Source organism: Equus quagga, chromosome 5, assembly GCF_021613505.1.
Source record: "Equus quagga isolate Etosha38 chromosome 5, UCLA_HA_Equagga_1.0, whole genome shotgun sequence".
NCBI lineage: Eukaryota > Metazoa > Chordata > Mammalia > Perissodactyla > Equidae > Equus > Equus quagga.
In genome coordinates, this window is record NC_060271.1 from 6,731,059 (window position 1) to 6,757,263 (window position 26,205).

At 43.9% G+C, this 26,205-nt stretch overlaps 1 protein-coding gene across 1 annotated transcript; it reads left to right on the forward strand.

The window, feature by feature from the left end:
- Positions 1-12,625: 12,625 nt before the first annotated feature.
- LOC124238854 (cytochrome c oxidase assembly factor 7) lies at positions 12,626-25,880 on the forward strand. Its single transcript, XM_046660037.1, has 3 exons — positions 12,626-12,785; positions 15,702-15,842; positions 24,567-25,880. Exons 1-3 carry the CDS (start codon positions 12,680-12,682, stop codon positions 25,013-25,015), a joined length of 696 nt encoding a protein of 231 aa, XP_046515993.1. The 5' UTR covers positions 12,626-12,679; the 3' UTR covers positions 25,016-25,880.
- Positions 25,881-26,205: the final 325 nt, after the last annotated feature.

Below are 26,205 nucleotides of genomic sequence, written 5' to 3' on the forward strand. Positions count from 1 at the left end.
CCAGCCCCATATTCTGATGAGTCCAAAATTTTTCTCCCAAGCTTCAGACCTCCACATCCAATGCCAAATGCGGCCTGGATCTCCCACTGGTATCTCATAGCAACAGATCAAAAGACTAACTCCTTATGTTTCCCCAAAACTTGTTCCCTTTTTTGTGCTCCCTGTCTCAGGAGCTGAGGCCCACAAGTGAGTTCTTTAAGGGTGACCTGGGAGTGATCCTTCACACCTTCCTTTCCTTCACCCCTTACAACAAAGCAATCAACCAAATTCCACCAATTTTACCTCCTAGGGGCTCATATGCAATTATTGATTTATTCTTCAGCAGATATTGAGGCTTTTGCAAAGCCCTTCCCAGACCAAGAACTCTATGGGTGATTTCTCGTCTGTTCCCTCCCCCTTGATATCCCTATCACCGGTGCCTATGTTGTTCTCAACCCTGACTTCATGTTAGAATCACCTAGGAGGCTTTCAAGACCACAAGGCCTTCACCCCCCACCCAGATAATCTAATTTAACAGAACTAGGCTGGGATTACAGAATAGGAGGTTTTGGTTTTTTTAAGACTTTTTTTAGGGAAGTTTTAGATTCACAGCAAAATTGTAAAGAAGGTACAGAGATTTCCCAAATACCCACTGCCTCTACACATGTAATAGCCTGCCCCATTATCAAAACCCCACACCAGAGTGGTACATTTGTTGCAGCTGATGAACTTACACTGACACATCATAATCGCCGAATGTCCACAGTTTACATTAGGGTTTACTCTTGGTGTTGTACATCCTATGGGTTTGGACAAATGTGTGCTATCTATCTATCGTGATAGTATCATAAAGAGTATTTCCCCCACCCTAAGAATCCTCTGTTTTCTGCCTGTTTTCATCCTCTCCTCCCCTCAACCCCTGACAACCACTAATCTTTTTACTGTCTCCATGGTTTTGCCTTTTCCAGAATGTCACATAGTTGGAATCAGACAGTATGCAGCCTTTTTGATTGGCTTCTTTCACTTGGTAAAAGTGATAAGCATTTAAGTTTCCTCCACGTCTTTTCGTGGCTTGATAGCTCATTTCTTTTTAGTGCTGAATAATATTCTGTTGTCTGGATGTACCATAAGAACTGGAGTTTTTAATTTTAAGCACCCCAGGTGACTCTAAGGGAAAGCTAATTCTAGACTTTATCTTTTCGCACCCTCTAGAAGAATTTGGAGAAACTACGGTCCTCCTCATGCATTTTTAATTTGACAGCTACATTTTTATTGTCAGTTTAGTAAGTGCTTACTGAACACTCTTGCTTTGCTGTCCTGGGACTCTGCCTCGGAAGCCCTGTATATTCAAGTCATCTCTTTCAATGGTGCTCCAGACACTTTTACCCCCCGCGCAGTACTCTTACAGCAATATTCAGGATAGGTGAGAGGTATATCTTTCCTTTAAGGTGAGAGAAAAGTTGTTGTGAAAGAGGAGAAATAAAAGGCATATTATCAGGCAGATTAATTTTAGGAGAATGTACACATAAAAGTTTGGGATATAGAAATTATTCATGCTTGTGCACCCCTAGAAAGTCTTCATAAACCTCCAGGATTGTGGGTTCCCCTGTTTGGAGACTGCTGCTTAGACCATTTTAAAGATTTTTTTCCCCTTTTTCTCCCCAAAGCCCCCCAGTACATAGTTGTATATTTTTAGTCGTGGGTCCTTCTAGTTGTGGCATGTGGGATGCCACCTCAGCATGGCCTCATGAACAGTGCCATGTCCGTGTCCAGGATCCAAACTGGTGAAACCCTGGGCCGCCAATGCGGAGTGCACGAACTTAACCACTCAGCCACGGGGCCGGCCCCTGGTTAGACCATTTTAGTAGCCTCACTGGTCACTCTGCCACCAGTCTTTTTTTTGAATATATAATTCATGTGCCATGAAACTTACCCTTTTAAAGTATATAATTCAGTGGTTTTTAGTACATTCACAAAATTGTGCAACCATCACCACTAATTCCAGACATCCATACCCAATAGCAGTCACTCCCCATTCCTTCCTACCCCCAGCTCCAGCAACCACTAATCTATATTCTATGTCTATGGATTTGGCTATTCTGGACATTTCATATAAATGGAATCTTATGATATGTGGCCTTTTGTGTCTGGCTTCTTCCACTTAGCATTATATTTTCAAGGCTCAATTATATTTTAGTTTGCGTTTCCCTAATGACTAATGATGTTGAACATCTTTTCATGTGCTTAAAAGCTGGCTCCAGTCTTAAACTTCTAATTCAACCCCCATTGCTATCAAAATTATCTTTCTAAACCATATTGCACTCCTGTTTGGAACTTTTCAATGGCTCTAGGTCTCCTATGGAATAAGGGCCAAACCCCTTAATTTGACAACTGGGGCACTTCTCCACCTGGCCTCTGTCTATGTCTTGGGCAACAACACCTTCATTCCACGTCACCTAGCTCCATTCTAGCCATACTGAACTACTCGTAGTTCTTGGAATATATAGTGCTATTTCAAGGCCCCGTGCATTTGCTCATAACATTCTCTCTGCCAAGGAACCCTTTCTTGCTTTCTTAAAATATGTCTTCCACTTGCTCTTTGATACTAGACTCCTGTGTCTCCTCCTCTGGAAGGCCTTTGCTGATCAATCCCTCATTGATTAATTAAGGATAATTAAGTTATTATCCTTATTAATAATTGTTATATTATTAACTTAATATTAATTAAGTTAGATGTCCCTCATGAGCTTCCCTCCACAGCAGTACTATATTGGGGTCGTCTCTTTTGCTTGTCTGCCCAACTAGGCTGTGAGCTCCTTGACTAGATTCGATTTATCTCTGTCGTCAGGGCCCAGAACACGTCCTGACTGGAGAAATTAATTTTATGGGATCCTCATGGCCCTCAAATGCCCGCTGGCTGAAGTGCTAAGAGCTTGTTCCAGTTCCTCAGGAGAAGGCAAAGCCAGCTTACCTTTAGGGCATCTTAAAATAGCCCAGACTACTCAGACAGAAACCTTCTCCAATCATAGGAGTATGTAACAGGTGAAAGATAAGATATTTTTAAAAAGAGTAATATCAATAATGGATTAACATTAATCCATTTGGGGCCATCTCATCAGCTACGGGTACTGGAGTACCTTTCTTACTGTCAAGATGTGTTACGCACGGCTTTCACTCTCACGCAATCATCTTATTGAAGAGACCACGGAGAGCACAGTGCTGGTTCAGAGCACAGACTGTGAGTGTCTGCCTGGGTTTCACTCCCAGCTCCAGACTTACTAGCTGTGTGATCTTGGAAAGGTTAGGTGACATTTCTGTGTTTCTGTTTATCTATAAAATTGGTATGAAAATTACATTTACGTCTTCGAGTTCTAGTGAGGATTGAGTTACTATATATAAAGCTTTTAGAACAGGACTTGGCGGGATACGAGTATTAACTATTAATATAAAATCCTTCTGCCAATCCTACAAGCTAGATATTACTATCCCCATTTTACAGATGAGGAAATTGAAGTTTAGAGAGAGGAGTGACTTTTTCAGACTCCCAGGTCTGGTAACTGACCCAGACCTCATACTTGATGTGCACATTTTCTCACCTTTAACCCTTCCCTTCTGCCATTCTCTGTCAGGGCAGGGTGGGAGAAAAGAAGAAGTGGCAGCTAGTTTGGAACAGTCGCCCCAATCAGACTATTGTAGCTTTGTCCCCACGGTACCCTCTGTAGAGGGACATCTGTCCATGTCCTGCAAATCATGCCTCTGCCACGCACAGTGTATGTGTGTGTGTAAAATTCTACTTCCCCAGGCATCCTGGCCTGTCTTCTACTATTCATTGTCCTAGCCTTTTCCTAGGAGGCCATATGCATATAAATAATTTATTCTCCAACAAATATTACATGAGGCTTTGCAAAACCCTTCTTAAACCTGGAATTCTATGGGTGGCAAATTCCCCGACTAAGGATAACTTTTTTTTTTCCTGCTGAGGAAGATTAGCCCTGAGCTAACATCTGCTGCCAATCTTCCTCGTTTTTCTTTTTCTTTCTTTCTTTTTTTTCTTGAGGAAGCTTAGCCCTGAGCTCACATCTGTGCCATTCCTCCTCCACTCCATATGTGGCTTGCTGCCACAGCATAGCCAATGAGAGAAGCAAGTCTGCTCCCAGGATCCAAAACTGCAAAGCTGGGCTGCTGAAGCGGCCCGTGCCAGACTTAACCACTACACCACAGGGCCAGCCCCATGATAACTCTTTTACTCTACATTCTTTCCACTGGATCATGTGCCCAGAAAATAATTCTCCTTTGTGTCATGTTATATGCCGGACACTGAGGACACAAAAATGAATAAGACTCAGTCCCTGCCCTCAAGGTGCTCAAGTCTTGCGGGGGGAAAAGATAGACAACAGCAAAAGAATATGATCACTACTCCTATGTGGGGCTGGCCTGGTGGCGCAGCGGTTAAGTTTGCACATTCCGCTTCGTCAGTCCCAGGTTTGCCAGTTCGGATCCCGGGTGCAGACATGGCACCACTCAGCAAGCCATGCTGTGGTAGGCGTCCCACATATAAAGTAGGGGAAGATGGGCATGGATGTTAGCTCAGGGCCAGTCTTCCTCAGCAAAAAGAGGAAGATTGGCAGCAGATGTTAGCTGAGCGCTAATCTTTCTCAAAAAAAAAAAAAAAAGAAGAAGAAGAAGCATGGCACCTACCACAGCACAGAGGAGGCATCCAGCCCAGCTGAGGGGTCAGAGCAGGCTTCCTAGAAGAGGTACTACTTGAGTGAGGCTTTGAAAGAGGAAGAAGAATTCCCTAAATAAGAGAAGAGGAAAGAGTATGCTAGGTACAGGGAACAGGTGTGAGAAGGCGCTGGATCATGAAACCAGATAACTATGTTTAGGCTTTAGAATAGTCTGGGATGCGGCACAAAGAGTATGCATCGAAGTGGAAGAGACAAAGCTGGAGAGGCAGGCTGGGCTGGGGCAAAGGTAAGGAGCTTATAATTCATCTTTAATGCTATGTGACATTTGGTTACAACTCTCTTCCTGCACAACTGCTTTTTTTCTGACAGTCAGCATTCAGTTGCATTTAGAAGTCCAGGTTAATCTACCCGTTTATTCATTCATTCACTCATCAATATGTACTGAGCACCTACTTGTATCAGTTCTTGTGTAGGGACAGGAGGCTTCAGGAATGGACGTTTGGGATATGACCCCCGAAATCTTGAAATCTTGTGAGTTTTTTAGAGGGCATTAAGTCTCAGCCGAAACTTGAGGTGATTTACCCTGACACTTGATCCCTTCCCTGCCCTTGATGTTGCAACCCGTTTTGTCATTTGGACTTCCCTGAGAATGCTGCAGTGAACCAGGTCGGGGGCACATGGTGGGAAGGGCTACAGTTGCAACAGCTGAACCCGTCAGCCTGGGTAGTGAATAAGTGCTGACTGTGCTCAGGCACATGGAGCCTCAGGATTGAGATGCAGGAGGAAGAGAATGTTAAGTCTCTGCTCTCCGGGAGTTCACAGTTTAAAAATGCAGAAAGTCAGACCTGGAGGACACATTAGAAACCATTAGTCTCATGGGATAAATGGAGCTCTTCCAAAGTGCTGACTATGTATTGGGACCTGAGACCTGGTTCCTATCATTAAGAAGCGCACAGTCTGGTTAAACAGGTGATGTAGAAACAGGTAATGACCACAGTGCTTCAGGAGGCGGAGGAGATCTCAGCTGGCTAACCACAGCCCACTGTCAACCAGTTAGGAAGGTGTCCTAACAAGGACTAGGCATGTGATGTCTGAGCTGGCGTCAAGGGTGTCACAGTCTGAGCTGAGGCTGGAGGAAGTGGGAAGAGAAGCCCACACAGAGAAAACAGCCTGAGTTGTTCAGAGAAGAGGAATGGGTCAGAGTGATTGGTTTGTCTAGTACAGGTGGGGAAGTATCGGGTGGAGTGGTAATCAGGAGCCTGATGAGAGGACCTTGAATGCGGAGCTAAGGATGTGAGCACTGTGGAGCCATTGGTTTCCAATATGGGGGTGACACTCGTAGGTGTCCTATGAGTCTGATTTAGAGCAATGCTTCTCAAACTTTATTGTGCATCCAAGTCACCTGCGGATCCTATTAAACTGTAGGTTCTAGTTTAGTAGGCCTGGGCGGGGCCCTAGAGTCTGCATTTCTACCGAGATCGCAAATGATGCCGAGGCTACAGATCACACTTTCAGCGACAAACATTTAGAGTTGTTTCCAATCTGTAAAATTTATCAGTTGAAAGTTATCTGATTAGAAATAGTATCTTAATTTTTCCAGCGTTTTAAGGTTGACAAAGAGATATACCTACGTTATCTCCTTTACTGCTTCAGCAATTGTTCCAGAGAGGTAAGATAAGGTAAGATAAGGATGCTTGTGTGAAGCATCCTTCAAACTTAGGTATTAAAGTTAGTCTATCTTCTCCCAGCATCGTGTGGGGTAGGGACTGAGAGTCCCATTTCACAGATGAGGAGACTGAGATCTGAAAAGAAAATGGACTTAGTCAAAGCCACACACTATGGCAGCGGCAGAATAGGAAGCAGAATTGAAGCCTCTTGCCTATTCCAGTGCTATTTCAGCAGGTTTCTATGTTGCTTCAGACATCCATTCATTCACTCAGTACAGATTTATCATACACCCACGACATTTCAGACCCATCACAACATGTGAATGTGCAGAAAGACATCTTTCAATAGCTGGAAAGAGTGAAATATACAAATGTAGGAGGAAAGAAAGGCTTATTGGAGAGCGTGGCTTGTCGAGCTGTCAGCTCAAAGGTGGATTATAAAAGAGGAGAGATATCAGACAAAAAAGATACCAATATTAATCTCTGACTTTTGTACATACATACATCAAGTATTTACCAAGCCCGACTCTGTACCAGGCCCTATGTTAGATTTTGATGACACAGGCATGAATCAGACAAGAGAGTTCACAGTTTAGTTTAATAGAGCATTTCACTGCTTACAAGCCCTTTCCCCATCATTAATAGCTGCCATTGGCTGAGTGCATAGAATGTGCCAGTGCTGTACTAAGGTTTATATATCATTATCATAATTTTCTTAACTAATCCTCAAAAATCTCTTTCGAATGTACGCTCCATGAGGGCGGGGATTTTTGTCTGTTTTGTTCACTGACGTATCCTTAGAATCCAGCAGAGAATCACATAATAGGTACTCAAAAAAAATTTGTTGAGTGAATTAATAAACAACCCTGTTACATAGATGTAACTATTACCCCATTTCACAGATAAGTGAACTAAGGAGCAGGTAGGTAAAATGCTTTGCTTGAGGCCTCCCGACCGGTAAAAGACAGAATTAAGATACTCTTAGAAGAACCCAGGACTGTCTGACGCTAAACCCAATGGTTTTACCCTGTGTATACTGGTGGTTCTCAAACGTTAGCATGCATCAGAATCACCTGGAGAATTTGTTAAAACACAGCTTGCTGGGCCGCAGAGTTTCCGATTCAGTACATCTGCGGTGGGGCAGGAGAACATTCATTTCTAACAAATTTCCAGGTGATTCTGATGCTGCTGGTCCAGGGACTGTTTTAAAACCACTTCTCTATAGCAAGCTGCCTCCCAGTTTCTCATTTATTCCCATAAAGTAAATAGAGTAGAGATTAATATCCCATGGCAGATGAGGAAAATAAGGCCAGAAAAGTAACACAACTCGTCCAAGTTCCCACAGCAAGTGTGGGATTCCAAGGTCAGTGTGGTTCTAAAGTCCTTATCATTCTTGATGAAACTTGCTGCCTCAAATGGACAAAGGACACAGAAGAAACAGGAGGCTGGGAGGAGGGAGGGGATGTGTTTGTCAGGAGGAGGTGAAGATAAAGTTGGAAATGTTACCATCCAGCTTGCTGCCCTGAAAGAAAAGTCCATGCTCTGCTGTTAACTTGCTGAGTGGCCTGGGCCAAGCCCCTTACTCTCTTTGGACCTCAATCCTCTTCTCCATAAAGCAGGGCACTTTCCAGCGGGCAGCACAGCCCGGGAGCCGCAAAGACAGGGAAGTAGAGTTTGCATTGAGTCCTGTTTCTAATTGCTTTGCGCTGGCTCGAGGCCAGGCAGGTCATGCCGGGACTACGCCAGGTGCAGTCACCGGGGCTGAAGCGCCAGTCTGAGCAGGGCGGAAGCCGGTCACGGCCTTTGCCTGTCTTCGGTGCGAGAGATGCAGGGAGGGAGGGCTGCAGGCTATGCCGGCACGGGCATGGGGGATTACTGACCACAGCAGGAAGGGCGGGGCGCCTCTACGGCTAACCCACCCAAAGCTGAGGGTGCCGGTGCGACCTTTAGAGGACGGAGAACTGATGCCCCCCACGGCAACTCCGAGAAAGCCAAATCATCCCAAGCAGGTGCACCGTCCGGCTCAGTTTAGACAAGAGCACCAATCCCAGGCCTTCAAAGTGACCTCATAGCAAACATGATTGGTCCCGTCTCTCTGCACCAGGAGGATCCTGTCTGCTCACTTAACCTTTGAGGAAGGCTTGGCCGGCTGTGTGACCTTGAAGAAATCACTTTACTTCTCTGAACCTCCTTTATAAAATGGAGATATGAATACCTACCCAGAAATGACCCATAAGACAGTGAACGTGTCTAGGGGAAGACGTCATGTCTTTAAAAACTACTTTTCTTATTTTGTTTGCTTACAGAAGTGGTGTATAATTATTATAACAATAAAGATGGAATACAAACCCTGGAAAGTCCCCTGTGCACTGTCCCCTCCCTCCTTCCCAGCCCATAGTTAACTATTAACAGTTCAATGTATTTCCCCTTGGAATTTTTTTCTATGAATATACAAATGGTTTTTTTCAAAACAAAAATTAAGTTATACAAGTTTTTTTTTTTTCACTTAACAATGAGTTTGAACATCTTTCAGTGTTGGTCTGAGTAGACCTTTTTCATTCTTTTTAATGTCTACATTGTATTCAAATCCCCTCTTCTTGGATATTTGTTGTTTCTATTATAAGAACAGCAGCAGGAACAACAACCAAAACTACAGCAAATATTTATTTGTGTAGGAATTTCTGTAAGACATATTCTTGGAAGTTGAATTTCTGGCTCAAAAATATAAGCAGTGGCCAGCACCGTGTGTGGTCGGATAACTTTAGATATGAGTCGGGTCGTCATGTAGATCAGCATGTAAGCCAGGACGCCTTGGGCTTCTCTCTCTGGGGCAGCCTTCGTCCACATCATATTGTACACTTAAAAATTTTTAAGAGGGTAGATCTCAAGCATTCTTAGCACAGTAAAATAAAACTCAAACAAACTAAAATACAAAGTGGCTATAGCATTTTGCGTTCCGAACAGAAACATATACAAGGGTTCCAGTTTTTTTACATCCTCATCAACATTTGGTATTGTCTTGATTATAGAATTCTAGTAGCTGTGTGGTGGTATCTCATGGTGGATTTTTAGTTGCATTTCCCCATGTTGAGCGTCTTTTGGGTGCTTGTCGCCTATCCATATGACTTCTTTGGAGAAATGTCTACTCAAATATTTTGTTTAAAAAATATTTTTAAAAAATTTTAAACATTGTCTTCTTATTGTTGAGTTGTAGGAGTTCTTTACATGTTCCGGATGCGAGTCCATTGTAAGATAGATGGTTCGCAAATATTTTCTCTCACCGCCCCCAAATACATAAGCACATTTAAAATGTTAATAAATATTACTAAATTGCTCTCTAAAGAGGAGGCACCAATCTATGTTCTCACCAACAGTATGAGAAGCCTGGTTTTTCAGCATCCTCACAAACATAGGATGCTAATCTTTGTTAATTTAAAAGATAAAAAATATCACACTGTAATTAGCCTTCCTTTAATCATTAGGAGAATCTCATCAAATGTTTATTAACCAGTGCTTCTCCTCTTTAAGAGTTGCATGTTCTTGTTGAAAACTTTCATATTTCAATTTTTCATCCCTTACGCCCTAGTCATTATTAAGCATCCAGGGAATGTTTGTTGAATGAATGAAGAGTAATACTGTGAAGAATAAATGAGATAATGTATCTAAAGTACTAAACTCATAATTAGTGATCCATTAATATGAATTGAATCTAAGCCTGGAGTTAGGAAGTGAGTGCTACAATGCTCTTGAATTCCCCCCATCCCACCCCAACCACACCCCCACTCCCTACCCCCACTCCCGATCCAGGATGGTTGCTGTGAGGTCTAGGATTCCAAGAGGCCTGGTTTCTCCCAGTCCTCTCACTGTATGTTTTAGGGTAAATCGCTTAACTTCTCTGACTTTCCATTTCTCTGCAACAGTCTGAACAGTGTCTACGAGCTGCATCATGCTTATTGAAAAGAGTTATTGGGTATGAGATTAATTTACAATAAGCATATATTCATGTATTACTTGAATAATTAAAACAAATAAATTTAAAAAGTAAATGCAAACATTTATAAGAATAGGGGGTTATAAACCTACAGAGACAAGGACAGGACTAAAAAAAGAAGCTGGCTGCTCTTTTGATGACCTTAAATTTCCTTTAAAAATATGTGACTTCATACTTGGCCCAGCCTCTCTTCCATCTTTCTGTCGCTCTCTCTGTCGCTCTCTACTGCTCAGGTGGTCTCACTTCAATGTAGTTCAACTCAGCAAATACGAATAAGGGAAAAGTATTATTTGTGGCTGGTCCCTGACTTTAGTTACCCACATCACCATCACCAAGCCCTCCTTTGTTCTTGGCTCTGTGACTGGCACAAGCGACACAGAGCTCACAGTCTGTTGGGGGACACAGACTTTCATGCCGTTATGGGAATGACAAGAAACATTTCTGGAACAGGAATGACTCTGAGCCAGGCACTATGCTAAGAACATTGCACACATGAACTTTTAGTGTTACTGACAGCCATGCAAGGGATCTGCATTTATAGGAGAGGAACCTGCCTCACAAATGTGATTGGATCAAGGTCACAATTTAGTAAACATGGGACGTGGATTCTGACTAAGATCTGTCTGCTCTCCAAAGCCAGTCCTTTCCTACTACATTATATCAGAATAAACCAAGTGATATGGAACACTGAAGTGGGAGCATCTAAATCTACTTTGGGAATGTGTGGTTGTTGCACCTGGGAAGGCTTCACAGAGGAGAAGATGTCTGATTTGGGCAGAGAATGGTGGTCCAGGCATCAAGAGCAGGAGTAAACGGTGACACAGACTTCAGACCTATTCAGAGAATAGAAGGTTGGGTGGGGTGTCAGGAAAGAGAGGCAGGAGATGAAGCTAGAATCAGATTGTACAGGGCCTTGAAGGCCAGGTTAAGGAAATGGACTTGAAATCAAAGGGTAGGGGTTCCCTACCTGGGGCATGTGTACTGGGAGTCTCCAAAGGAGATCAGGGGTATGAAAAACCACAGCTAAATGTGGCATATCACCTGAAATGTCAATTTTACTACAAGCCTTTGGGAAAAGGCAATCTCATCTTATCCTATGAACGATGTATTATAGAATTGAATGTAAAATTATATGAATTTTTAAAATAAAACTGGAATTTCAAAGACACTTCCCAGTTGCAGTAAGCTGCTCCCCAATAAGGAAGTGGTTGGAAGAAGGCCACTCTCCAATGCCATTAGGGACAAGTTAATGGTGGAGCCAGTTGGGAAGCGTTGCTATAGGTGATGGCAAACCATGGATTGAGCTCCTCTGAGGTCTCTAGACTAGGGCTGGACGGGATTCCAAGATGGATAGGAACTGACTCTTTGGAGGGTTTTCAGTCTAGGTTTTCTGGAACTGATGATTCTGAGCAGAACAAAGCAAAACCAGGTGACGTTCCTCTCTCTTGCCCTCTCCTTGACATGTTCCTCTTATACCTTATTATTATTTTATTTAATGTTTATTGCACTTCCTGTGTGATCTTGGACAAGTTACTTAACCTCTCTGTACCTCAGTTTCCTCATCTGCAGAATGGGGATAATAATACCTACCCCATAGTGTCACAGTGTCATCGTGAGAATTAAATGAAAATTGTATAAAGCTCTGAGAGCCTGAAACAAAGTTTAGCACTGTTTAAGCATTAGCTATTATAATAGCATTATTACTACACCGTCTACAGCTGCTGTGTTCCACTCATCATCTCCCACAGCCATTCATTCCTTAGGTCATTCGAGTTGGGGGCAGGGCTAGTTCTGGGAGGAATACTATGCAGATGAACCAGACTTCTCATTGCACTTGTACAAACCTACGAAAATTGGTTTGTTCAGCTACACCTGGCACATAGTGGGTGCTCAAGCGCTTGCTGAATGAATAACAAGCGTCTTCCTACTAAACTGCAAGCTCTTTAAAGGCACGGACCATACTTCCTAGCTGTTGTATTGCTAGAACCAAGCACTTGGTGAGGCCCACAGTAGGCGCTTAGGGATTACCGAACTAACGAACCAAAGGATAGAGGAAGGATAAATGACTGCAGGCAGAAAGTCATTAAGGCCACAAAGTTGGCACAGATGAAGCGCTGCAGAAAGACCGCCACCAGCTCTAGGAATGTGCTGAGCAGAAGAGACGCCACGCCCAAAGACCTTAACAGCGCGGAGGAAGCCGGCCCGCTGCCCTTGCCTTCCCGAAGGCCCCCGCGAGCGCCGACCTCGGCGGCACGCCCCGCCCCCGGCCCCGCCCCGCCGGCTCACGTGACCACGGGGGCGTGCGCGCGGCCCGGGCGGCGCGGCGGCGAGACCGCGGCTTGGCAGCCGGGGCCATGGCTGGCGTGGTGGACTTCCAGGACGAGGAGCAGGTGAAGTCCTTTCTGGAGAACATGGAGGTGGAGTGCCACTACCAGTGCTACCGCGAGAAGGACCCGGATGGTGAGCGCCGCCGCACGGCCGGGGCACACGTGGGGCACGTGGGGGAGGGGCGGGGGCTGGACGGGGCACGCGGGCGACCTCTGAGGGCGTCTGGAAGGCTCTGTGGGACCCTGACGACCTTGTGTGCGTCGCGGAGGGGCGGAATGGGTTCCACGAGGACTTGCGGGGCTCGCAGAGAGAGAACGCTCCGCCGGACCGAGCCTGGAGGCCGGGGCGGGGGAGGAGGAGGGCAAGTGCCTGGACCTTCAGGGTGGAGGGACTGGGGATACGTCCCAGAACAGATAAAATCGCCTGTCTCCATGGAGCTTACATTCCAGTGGGGGCAGCTGGACAACACACATAAGCCAATAAATGAAGTAGTGTGTCGAAAGTGATATATGTAATGGGAAAAAGAGCTGACTGGGGTCTCGGGAGTTGAGTAGGGCAATATTAAATTGAGCTGTGAGGGGGAATTATTGAGAAAGTGGCCTTTGAAAGAAGGCTTGAATAAGGTCGGAGAGATCTGTGCCAGGCAGAGGTAACAGCTAATGCAAAGGCCCTGAGGCATGAATGTGCCCCGCGTGTTCTGGGAACGTTGAGTTGACTTGAGTGTGTGAGTGGATGGTGGGGCCCCGAAGGGGTCACCCCGAGCAGCCAGTACCATTGGGTGATTTTCTTCGTCGTACCTTATTTTTTTTTTTTTTTAAGATTTTTTTATTTTTTCCTTTTTCTCCCCAAAGCCCCCCGGTACATAGTTATGCATTCTTCGTTGTGGGTTCTTCTAGTTGTGGCATGTGGGACGCCACCTCAGCGTGGTCTGATGAGCAGTGCCATGTCCGCGCCCAGGATTCGAACTAACGAAACACTGGGCCGCCTGCAGCGGAGCGCGCGAACTTAACCACTCGGCCACGGGGCCAGCCCCCGTCGTACCTTATTTTTATGACGGAAAAAAAAAGTGGCAGCGGCCCTACCTTCTAATAGCTTGAGTCTAGTTTCCAGAACATGATATAGCTATTTCGTGAAGCTGACACAGAGTTGCTTGTGGGTATGATGGTTTAAAAAGAACCCAGGATTGTTCTCTAAGGGCTGGCCCATGTCCTGAGTGCGGGGAGAATTCACAGGAGTTGGAGTCACTGAGGAGCAGGATGGTTGGGGAAGACTTCTGGGGGAGGTTGGAAGGAACAGGCAAGTGTTGGTTAAGTGGAGGAGAGGGTGGGAGGGGAAAATGCTGTCTTTTGGAGGTTGAAGTAAGAATGTAGTCAAAAAAAAGATTGAAGAGGGAGCCTGGGCCACAATGTATCAGGCCTTGAATGCCACGGTAAGGCATTTAGACTTTATTCTGTAGGCAGTGGAGAGCCACCTGTGTTTTGAGGAGTGAGTTCATGGTAGTGTACTCTGGGGAATACACTGAGCAATGGAGTGGGGAAGGGTAGGCATGGAAGGATTGTCCGTGGCGCTTTAGAAGGGGAGTCTGAGAGGAGGCTCTGGTTACTGTAGCTACTGGTAAAGTAGTTTCCTTCAAAGCCGTCATCATGCTCACATGGATTACTGAAATAGCCTTCTAACCTGACTCTGCATCCTCACTCCCTTGGAGTCTGTTCTTTACTTGCAAACTGATGTTTTAATTTTAATTTTGTTATCTTACATGTTTGTTTATTAGATTTTTCAATAACAAAAATAACGTGTTTGTTATCAGTGCTGGACTGTGTCCCTTCATGCACTTAACTTCCTCCGTATTCATCCAGGCATCTACAAACCTATTTACTACAGTAACCTTTTAAAAATGCACGTGGAATCATGTCCCTGCCCTTCGTAAAACTCCAGTGGTTTGCTAGTGACTTGGGATAAAATCCTAACTCCTTTGTATGTTCCACAAGGCCGTGTGATCTGGTCCCCGCCTTCCTCTGCTTGTTTCCTGCCCCTTTCCTCCTTGATCCAGCCACGTATACCTTATTTGTGTCAAGCTTATTCCCTCTTTTGGGTCTTTTTATTTACTGTTCCTGTGCCTGGGACTTTCTGCCCCCTTCTCATTTCATTCTCTTTACATAGTAGTTCATTCCTGTCATTCACATCTCAGCTCAGCCCTCACAGCCCTCAGGGAGGCCCTCCCTGACACCCAGCTGTGTTAACCATTCCCCCAACACGCACGGCAAACCATCTTATCATCCTGTTTGATTTCAGTCATAACATTTATTACTATAAGAATACATCTTGTTCACCTATTTACTTATTTATTGTGTTTCCTCCTCTAGAATGTAAGTTTTAGGAGGGCAAGTGACTGCATTCCCAGCATCTAGAACAGTGTCTGATAGATGCACATGGATGCTCGAATATTTGTTGAATGAAAGTGAACGAGAGATGAGTGTCGTGGTGGTTGAAAAAGAAGGGACAGAGGGGAGAGATGTTAAGGAGAGGCTTGCTGGGACTAGAGACTGCCAAGGAAAGAGGGTATTTCCAACTCTGGTAGCTGCCGTTTCTACTCTATCTCCAGGGTTCCTGTTCCCAGCCTCGCCAAGGAGTAAGGTAGCCTTCTGCCGAGACTAGCCCCTGGGCCCTTTTGGTTTGCAGTATGTTCCTGCTAAACTTCCTGAGAATTTCCAAGGCTAGCAGAGTTTCAGTCATGGAAGTCAGTGGGTCTTTGGGCCTGGCTGAGGGGGAGCAGAAGGATGCTGTCAGAAGGACTGGTGAGTGGTGGACCCAGCGCAGTGGCTGAGGTCTCCCCAGTTGGAACATTGCTCAGTCCCAGGCTAAGGGCAGACGATGCCATTTGTAGAATGCTGAACACCTGCATTCCTTGTGGGAAGGTCACCTTGCCACACCTCGGGAGGAGAGAGGCTGGTCCTAAATAAAAGACATTCTGGCCCACCACACCTGGACCCTGCCCACTGCCGAGCAGCAGCCCCGGACGTGGAGAACAGCCTTGCCCTTTCCTCACAGGTTGCTATCGGCTCGTGGACTATTTGGAAGGGATCCGGAAGAATTTTGATGAGGCTGCCAAGGTGTTGAAGTTCAACTGTGAAGAGAACAAACACAGCGATAGCTGCTACAAACTGGGGGCCTATTATGTGACTGGAAAAGGTAAGGAGGCTCCTGCTTTCTTTGGTCCCTGTCATTGATGGTAGTGCTAGCATCACGTTCCTGGGCCTGATACTGAGGCCTCTATGCAGAAGGGTCCTCACAGGCATTGCGGAGGCACTTTGTAGGAAAATTTGGAGACGAGTTTGGCAGAGCGATGAGGGGAAGAGCACAGCCTTTCAAGTTAGGCAGCCCTTAGAGAGTCCTGTTTGCAGGTAGTGAGACCTTGAACCAGTCACTTTAACTTTGTACCTCACTTGTATTACCTGTAAAATGGAGAAAAAAGAGTACTTGCTTCATAGGGTTATTGTGAGGCTTAAATAGGATAATGTAGGTAAAGGCACCACCATGTGCCTGGCACGAGGAAGGGACCAATAATTAATTCCCTTCTGTTTATCTTTTCTTCTCATGTCCTAGTTGCAGTTATCACTAGAATAGTGAGTAGTGTTGAAGCTATCTTTTGCTAAGTAACAAGTTATCCCAACAAACATTATTTCACATAGTTTGCATAGGTTAGGAATTCAGGAGTGGCTTAGCTGTGTGCCTCCAGTCTCTCATGGTTGCAGTCGAGACATTAGCCAAGGAACCAAGGCTAAAGTCATTTGAAGGCTTGACTGGAGCTGGAGTTTCCAGTTCTAAGATGGCTCCTCACAAGGCTCTTGGTGAAGGCATCTGTTCCTTGCCAGCTGTTATCAACAAACCTCAGTTCCTTGTGACATGAATCTCTCCATGGGCTGCTTGTGAATCCTCATGCCATGGCATCTAGCCCCTCTCAAGTAAGTGATCCAAAAAAGAGCAAGATGGAATCCACAATATTTTCTTTTTGAGGAAGATTGGCCCTGAACTAACATCTGCCACCAATCCTCCTCTTTTTGCTGAGGAAGACTGGCCCTGAGCTAAGATCCTTGCCCGTCTTTCTCTACTTTATATGTGTGATGCCTGCCACAGCATGGCTTGCTAAGCGGTGCCATGTCCGCACCCGGGATCCACACCAGTGAACCCTGGCCGGCTGAAGTGGGGCACGTGAACCCAACCGCTGTGCCACTGGGCCGGCCCCACCACAGTGTCTTTTATGACCTACCCTTGGATGTCACACGTTCTTCATTTCCACCACATTCCATTTATCAGAAGTGAGTCAGGAAGTCTAGCCCACACTAAGGGACGAGAATGTAAATTCTACCCCTTAAAGGAAGGAATATCAAAGAATTTATGGGCATATTGTAAAACTGCCACAGTAGGGAGTGTGACCTTTGACAGGCAGCTATTCTTTTTGCTCACTAGATCTTGAGCTTCCTAAAGATGGTATAATTCATTCATCCCTTGTTTCTGGTGCCTAGCCAAGCCTGGTTAGAGAGAGATTCAGTGAAAGTTTGATGAAGAAGATGTCTTTAAATCTCTGGAGCCATGTGGATGATTTCCGCTTTCACATGCACATTGGTTCTGTGGTAGTCTCTGTTTTGAAGAAAGTTTAGCATCAACAGGAATATCATCGTTCCTTGGTGGAGCAGAGGGGCATTTCTTTGATCTAGTAATTCTCTTACTGTCCTTTCCTTAGGAAGTAACTGGAAATGCAAATAAAGATTATGTGCATAGATGCTCACCGAGCATTATTTATCTGGCAAAATTTTATTTTTATTAATTTATAATTTATAAGTAATACATAACTGCATATCTTATTTTTTTAAAAAACCTGTGTGCCAACAGCAGGTTAGTTAAATAAATAATATTACTTCCATTGGATGGAATCTTATTTAGCTCATTAAAAAATAATGTTTCTAAAGAGTTTTTGTTGATATGGGGAAAAGCTTTTGATATAATATTCAGTGAAGAAAACTAAATATAAAATTATATATGGTGTGAACTCAACTATATAATACAGTGTGCAAAAAACAAACATGTTCCTAGCTATTTAGTCTCTGGATTTGTGTTTTGGTAAAGTTTTGGATTCCTTTTGTCTTTATACCATATTTTATTATATTTCCACAAGGAGAAAGTTCCTTATTGAATTAGGGAAAACAAAAGAGGCTCTGAAATTATTTTCCCTTCTCTCGTTATGTGATTGATGATTGTGTACTGAGACTTTTTTTTGCTTAAGTGCCCCTTTGTTGAGCACACTTTAGCCTCTACTGTCTACAGTGAAGTAATGAATTAGATATGGACCAGTAGCAGGGAAGAAATACACTAATACCTGTTATACGTGGGAGAGCTTCATAAGCATCTTCAGAGAGAGAGAGACGTGTAAAGTGCCGTGGGGATTCAGTGCTGGGAGCGTATCATCATCAGGTGGTGCTGTCGTGAGGAGGAGGCATTGAAACTGGTCCTTGAAGGACAGCCTAGATTTTGTTGGGTGGAGGTGGAATAGAGTTATGTCTCAGGCAGAAAGAGGGTGAGCAGGTGTGAAAGAACACAGAATGTTTGGAGAACAGTCCTTAATCCTGTTAAACTGACATTCTTAAATACATTTCTCCAGGTGTTTAGACCAAAGTGGTCACAGAGGATCCTGTTAGCTGATCTTAGCTACTCGGGCTGTTTTGGATTACTGTTTAGCAGAACTTGAGCCCTGCCATATCTAAAAGCCAGTGCTTTTGGCTCTCCCTGCCTAATTCTGAGGCAAAGGATTTTCCAGTCTTTTTGATTTTGCCTTGTTCCTGAAAACACACCCAGTGCCCTTTCTTGACACAGACTGGTTAATAACTCTCCTTTTACCAGGGATAGCTTGGGACAGGGGAAAAAGTGGGAGGCCAAAGAATCCACTTTTAGTCCTGAGCACTAATTGACAGTGTGTTATTAGGCAAGGCATTTTCCTTCCCTGAGCTACAAATTCCCCACTGACAAAATTAGAGTAATAACGTCTGCTCATACCTTGTTCATAGGATTTTTCTGAGCATCAAATGAATCGGATGTGACTGCTTTGTTAAACTGTAAAACATCAGTGTGAACAGGTCTGGTTTGTATTGGTTGCTGCAGAAGTTACTATGGCTTGCACACTTAGAGTGACCCAAGGGATGTTTTGGCCACCTGTTCATCTATGGAATCAGCTTAAAGTATTTTTGTGAACCAATCTAAATGTTCTTTGAAAGGAAATAGAATGTAACTCTGACACACATCTCTTTGATAAAATATTACACAGCCAATAAAACAGATTTAAGGGGCTGGCCCCATGGCCCAGTGGTTCAGTTCGCACACTCTGCTTTGGCAACCCAGGGTTTTGCTGGTTCGGATCCTGGGCGCGGACATGGCACCACTCATCAAGCCATGCTGAGGCAGCGTCCCACATAGCAGAACTAGAAGGAGCTACAACTAGAATGTACAACTAGGTACTGGGGGGCTTTGGGGAGAAGAAGAAGAAAAAAAGAAGATCAGCAACAGATGTTAGCTCAGGTGCCAATCTTAAAAAAAAAAAAAGATTTAAGAAGGGTTTCTAGTGAAGAAGGCTCATAATTATGATGTATAAAAGCAAAACCAAACTACATGGAAAACATTCTAGGAGGAAATACACCAAGAATTAAATAGTGATGGTCTCCAAGTGTGACAACAATGGATGATTTTTTTCCTCTCTATTTAAGTCTTCAATTTCCTCTTCTAAAAAGTAGGATTACTTTAGAAAAGGAAATGAAGGCTCAGATAAGTTAATGGTGATAATCGCAAACAAATACTTATCTCTAGTCAAGACTGCTCTTGTGAGCTCCAGACTGCATTTGGGTTACTTGCTCACTGGAGAATTTGCTTGGAGTTCTCACAGCCATCTCAAACTTAGATCAAATATGGGACTCTTAATTGTTTTCTTCTCCCAATTTATTGTGCCCCTGTTGTCTTCCATTTTAGCAAGTGGTTTCTCCACCTAGTAGCTCATGGCCATTGTATCTTCAAAATATGTCTCAAATCTGTCCTGTCTCTTCCTGTCCTGCTACCATTCTTAATCCAAGCCACCCTCTTCTCCTGCTTGGATTAGAGGTAGGAGATAATGCAAGTCTCCAGTCTTCTTTCCATAAGGCAACTAAAATGAAATTTTAAGAATATAAACCATGGATTAGATAAAATATGTGAAGCAACTGTTTTCAGACATTGGACAACAGGCTGTGCAGTACTGTGATCCCTAAGCAAGGGAAATACATAAGGTGTGTCCCATCCAGGATTATTTAGGTTTTCTGCCTAGAAGTACTTTCCAGATTTTGCACAGAGGTAGAAACCAAGTAGAGCATGATGTGGTAGTCTTGCTGAACTGACCAGGCAGAAGTCAGAGTTTCTGGCCACCGAGGCAGCTGGAATTTGAAGGACAGGATACTAGAGAAAAAGGAGCTACACAGAGAAGGAGATCAAGAAATCCACATGGGGTGCTTTTAAGTCTTTGGCCCAATGTTAAGCTGCACATGCATAGAGGGGGACTCTGAGAGACCTTGCAGTAAAAAGTTAGTGGGGAGCTATGGACTGAAAAGAGATTTCAGAGGTATCACAGTGCTGGGAGTGGTTTGAATTCCAACCAGCCAGAGTGGAGAGACCTCATTGGACAACACAGATGTTCATCTGAGACTCCAGAAAGACCATGTCTTAGTAGGAAGACTGTTCTAGATCTACTCCAACAAAACTTAAACACAAGCCTCAAAAGGATCAGGCTGATTCGCCAGTAAGTTAGCTACCGGCCGGAATAAAACTCATCAATCTTTAAAGGAATACAACAAAATCCGGACTAAACAAAGTATCATCTACAATGCCCAGCATAAAAATAAGAAATTACTAAACAGAAAAAAAGCAGTCAATAGAAACAGACCCAGATATGACAGAGATGCTGGAATTAACAGTCAAATATCTTCAAACTGGTGTAATAAGTATTTTTAAGGGTTTAGATAAAAGATGGACGTAATGAATGATGGGAAATCTCATTAGAGAAATTGAAACTTTTAAAAAGAACCAAATGAAACCCTACAGTTGAAAAACATAATATTTGAAATGAAAAGTTCACTGGACAGGCTTAACAGCAAATTAGACACTTCAGAAGAAATTGATCAGTGAATTTGAAAGATCAGTGAACTTGAAGACAGGATTATAGATATTATCTAAACTGAGGCACTGAGAGAAAAAACAAAAAAAAAGGAATAGAGCCTCAGCTGTGGGGTTCAGTATCCATCAATTTAACACATGTACTGGAGTCCCAGAAAGAGAAGAGATTGAGGCAGAAAAAAATGAAGAAATAACAGCAGAAAAAATTTCCCAATTTGATGAAAAGTATCAGTCCACAGATCCGTGAAGCTCAAGGAACCCAAGCAGGATAACCATGGGAAATTACACCTAGACACATTATTACCAATTTGCTGAAAACCAAAGAGAGAAAATCTTAAAAGCAGTCAGAGAAAAAAAGACATTGAGGGGAACAATGGTGAGAACAGTGACTTCTCATCAGAAGCAATGTAAGCCAGAAGAAAAAGAACATGTTAAATGCGGGGAAAAAAACTGTCAACCTTGTATGCTCCTTTAAGCAAAAATGTCTTTAAAAATGAAGATGAAATAAATTCATTTTCAGGTAAACAAAGGCTGAAAGAATGAGTCCTTAGCACACTTATGTTATAAGAAATCTTAAAGGTGTTTGGGTTGAAGGAAAATGGTAACAGATGGAAACTAGGATCCATACAAAAGAATAAAGCAAACTAGAGTACGTGTATAAATATAAGACTTCTGCTGAGAAGGATTGGCCCTGAGCTAACATCTGTGCCAGTCTTCCTCTATTTTGTATGTGGGTCGCTGCCACAGCATGGCCACCATGAGTGGTGTAGATCTGTGCCTGGGAACTGAACCTGGGCCGCTGAAGCAGAGCATGCCGAACTTAACCACTAGGCCACAGGGCCAGCCCCAAGACTTCCTTATTTCTTAATGTCTTTAAAAGACTATACAGCAAAAATAATAGCAATATATTGTGAGGCTTATAATATATATAGAAGTAAAACAAAAAAGTAATATATATAGAAATGAAACATGACAACAATAGTCCTAAGGATGGAAATGTGGTAAATGAATGAAAATATACTGTTGTAAGGTTCTTACATTTTATGTGGTATAATACTAATTTATGGTAGATTATGAAAAGGATATGTATTGTAATCACTAGATAAACCACTGAAAAAAGAAGTATAACTAAAAAGCCAGTGATGAGAATGAAATGGACTATTAGAAATATAAGATTCAAAAGAACACAAGAAAAAAAGGAGCAAAAAACATTTGGGACAGATGGGAAACAAATAAGATTGTAGACTTCAACCCACCTATATCAAGGATTGCGTTAAATGTAAGGAAACACTCCGGTAACAGGTGTAGATTGTCAGGCTGGATTGAAAGCAAGAGCTAACTATATACTGTTTAAATATAAAGGTGGCAGGAATATATTCTCAAAAGAACTCAGAGGATATAGAGTCTATGAACTTTTCTAGAAAAATCTATGTGAAAACCAATAAAGTTAATCAAAAGAAATAATTCAGGAACGGAGAAGCTGTTATGAAAAGACTGGTGATGAGCAGAATCCATTTAGAATGAATATTGGGCTAATTAATTAGGGTTACCAGATAGAATGTAAATAATATAAAGCTTTAGGGCATGGAAACACTGTAACATTTATTGAGCACTTATTATGTGCCAGGCTCCTTGTAAGAACACATTTAAGCTTCCAACATATGGAGTAGATGCTATTGTCCTTATTTTACAGATGAGGAGAATCTTGTAGGCTTGAGGAGGTTAAGTGGTTTGCCCAAGGTCACACAGCCGGCAAGTCATGGAGCCAGGACTGGAGCCGAGGTTTTCTGGCTGCAGAGCCCAGACTACATTAACTACTATGCTGTGCTGTCTCCCTAAGTTGAAGTGACATAACCAACCAAAAGTACAAGGTGGGGCGGGGCTGGCCCTGTGGCCGAGTGGTTAAGTTCGCGCGCTCCGCTGCAGGTGGCCTAGTGTTTCGTTGGTTTGAATCCTGGGTGTGGACGTGGCACTGCTCATCAACCCCCGCTGAGGCAGCGTCCCACATGCCACAACTAGAAGGACCCACAACGAAGAATCTGCAACTATGTACCGGGGGGCTTTGGGGAGAAAAAGGAATAAAATAAAAAAATCTTTAAAAAAAAAAACAGTTTAAAAAAAAAAGTAGAAGGTGGGGGAGGAGAGATGAGAGGAAGTGTGAGATGCCAGTATCCTCACCTTTTCTAGTTGTGAGTCAGTACTGTCTAAAATTCTGTTCAAGAAAATAAAATAAAAACAATGATTCTAACCTTTTAATATTTTAAATAATCTCTATAACTCCAGGGGCCCATTTAGGAAATTTCTCTGTTGAAGAAATAGTCATTTGAAGTTCAGCAGGTTCTTCAATTTCACTTCAGTTTGGTTTTCTTCTGATAGATTCAAGTAAAATCTAAGTTAAAATTGTTATTTACGAATACCATATGTAATCCCATTTTTCAGAGTACTTCTATCTAGCTGTCCGTTCAGCCCACCAGCATTTAATCTGAACACGTGCTACAGACATGATTGGATTGGGGTTCTCGAAATGATGATGGTTATTTCTAGGTGGTGGATTTGGAGTGATTTCTTTAAAAAATAATGTTAAAAGATGGTTAGAATGTTTATGTTTTTAAGAATGGGTGATGGTACATGGGGATTAGAAATTTTCTGGAAAAAAAAACAAAACCTAAAGATAAAAGTGGGCCCTGTCACCACCTCTGCTTGAAGTGGCCCATCAGCAGTGTCCCATCGCTCCTGGGATTGAGTACAGGGTCCTTAACGAAATGCAGTGGACCCTGCGTCATCGGGCCCCTGCCTGCCTCTCCAGCCTCCTTTCCCCAGTGATTTCTGAGTTCCAGCCACATGGGCTCCTTTTCTCTCTCTCTTTTTTTTTTTTTTCAAAAGATTTTTATTTTTCCTTTTTCTCCCCAAAGCCCCCCAGTACATAGTTGTGTATTTTTAGTTGTGGGTCCTTCTAGTTGTGGCATGTGGGATGCTGCCTCAGCATGGCCTGATGAGCGGTGCCATGTCCACACCCAGGATTCGAACCAGTGAAACCCTGGGCCGCCGAAGCAGAGCGCGTGAACTTAACCTCTCGGCCACGGGGCCGGCCCCTCCTTTTCTCTTTGTGTCTTATTCCTGCTGCCTCGAACAACCCTCACCCCATATTTTCTTTTTCTTTTCCATTATGTCACTGCTCAAATGTCGCTTCTTTGGGGAAGCTGCCTTGACCGCACCACCTAGTCTAGGTCAGAGCCCTGGTACATTTTCATAGTACCCTGTACTTTTCCTCTGTGCACTTGTCACACTTACAATCATATGTTTATTTGTGTGATTGTTTATTTAGGCCATAAGATCTGAAAGGGCAGGGGCATTGTCTGTTCCCCAGAACCTAGCGCAGTTGTTGGTAAATAATAGGCGTTCGTACGTATGTAAATTAATGAACATTTGGCAAAGTGCTTGTAAGATGCCAGGTTCTCACTGTAACCCCATGAGGTTGCTGTTATTGTCATTCCCACTTTTCATCTCTTTTACGTGTTTGGGCTTCCTTGTAAGATGTCATTTGAACAAAAAATTCCATGGCTAAAAAAGCTGGAAGGTCTGTGCATTATGCCAGGCCACCTTCCTTTCATGCTGCCTTAGCTCAAAGTATGTGAACTTTATTCGAGAATCGTTCCCTAACTTTGGCCTGAGACATTCAGGTGCTCCCTGGCATGGGTTCACTTTTTTCTTCCCTTTCCTTCTTCCCAGGTGGACTGACTCAGGACCTGAGAGCTGCCTCCAGCTGCTTTCTGATGGCGTGTGAGAAGCCTGGGAAGAAATCTGTGGAGGCATGTCACAACGTTGGTCTCCTGGCGCATGATGGACAGGTCAATGAAGATGGCCAGCCCGATTTGGGGAAGGCCAGAGACTACTACACAAGGGCCTGTGATGGCAGCTATGCCTCCAGCTGCTTCAACCTCAGTGCCATGTTCCTGCAGGGTGGCCCCGGCTTTCCCAAGGACATGGGCCTGGCATGTAAATACTCAATGAAAGCCTGTGACCTGGGCCATGTCTGGGCCTGTGCCAATGCCAGCCGCATGTACAAGCTGGGGGATGGCGTCGATAAGGACGAAGCCAAGGCTGAGGTGCTAAAAAACCGGGCCCGGCAGCTGCACAAAGAACGGCAGAAACACATTGAGCCTTTAACGTTTGGGTAGTGAGGCCCACCCTCTTCTCAACAAGCAGCTTGGGGCTGGCACCTCTTATTTCTGAAGCAGCTCTTGGAGGTCAACCTGCTGGAGCAGGAAGACTTGAGACCTAGTGTCAGTAGCTCTGGTTACACAGACCCGTTGCCCCAGAGTGTCACCTACTGGGACGTAGCCTGAAATGCTTATTTCAGTCCGTTTTCCTTTATCTGGTGTGTTCTGTGAAGACACCCACGTTTATGGGCTCTTAGTTCTCAGACTCTTGTAGCCTTGTGAAAAACCGCAAACTAGAGAGTCACAGAGATTGGGGTGGGGTGGGGAGGAGAGGCGAAGAGCAGGAAGTTGGGAAAATTTGCAGCCACAGGGCCTGAAGGAATCAGACGTTATTAGTAGTTGGGAGGGTTTGAAAATCAAAAGGTAACTTGACTTACATGTTAGAGGGCTTAAGGAGCTGAGAACACTTAAATAGTTAGCACTGCCACCCTTTAAGTGGAGCCCACGCCATATGTAATCACTGGTGTGGGCTCCAGTTACAACTGTCCCCTCTAACATATGTAATCTTTGCTGTGGGCTCCCCTTTTGCCTTTAGCGTCAGGTATTTCAATAAATGCAGAGATGGATGTGCTACATGCAAGTTAAAGGTCCTTACGCTTCCGAGTTACTAAAGAGGAAACAGCCTTCCTTTAGTGGAGATGGTCGCAGGTGAAAGTCAGCATCCCCCTCCGCTCACCTGGTGCTGCTCCTCATGCTGAGGGAGCAGATTATTCCCAAGGTGGCTTCAGCTGGGAATTTGTAAGCAAGGGCTTTGTGACACATTTTGTCCCTCAGAACGGAACTTCCTTAACTGTCCCTGTGAATAAACTATTTTGATTGATTAGTACTTTGTGTTATTAGTGTTTTCTCCAGCTTCTGGGTAGGGTGGAGAGACTGTTCTTCATAGTGGTTGTGACTTTTAAGAACATTTGCTTTTTCAATTTTCTCCCTAACTTGTCACCAGGGGGCGAGCTTGTCATTTTCCTGCTGAAAACAGGACCGTTATTTCTGTCACCACCTGCTATTTTGGGGCTTCAGTTTTGCAGCTGTCCTAGAAGGAATGCTTGCTGTGTGGATGAAGGTCTGTAAGCACAGTTGATAGTTGATACAGGAGAGGGACTTCCCCAAGTGCAGAGAAGAAGCTTTGAAAGTGAATTTATTTGGGGCCG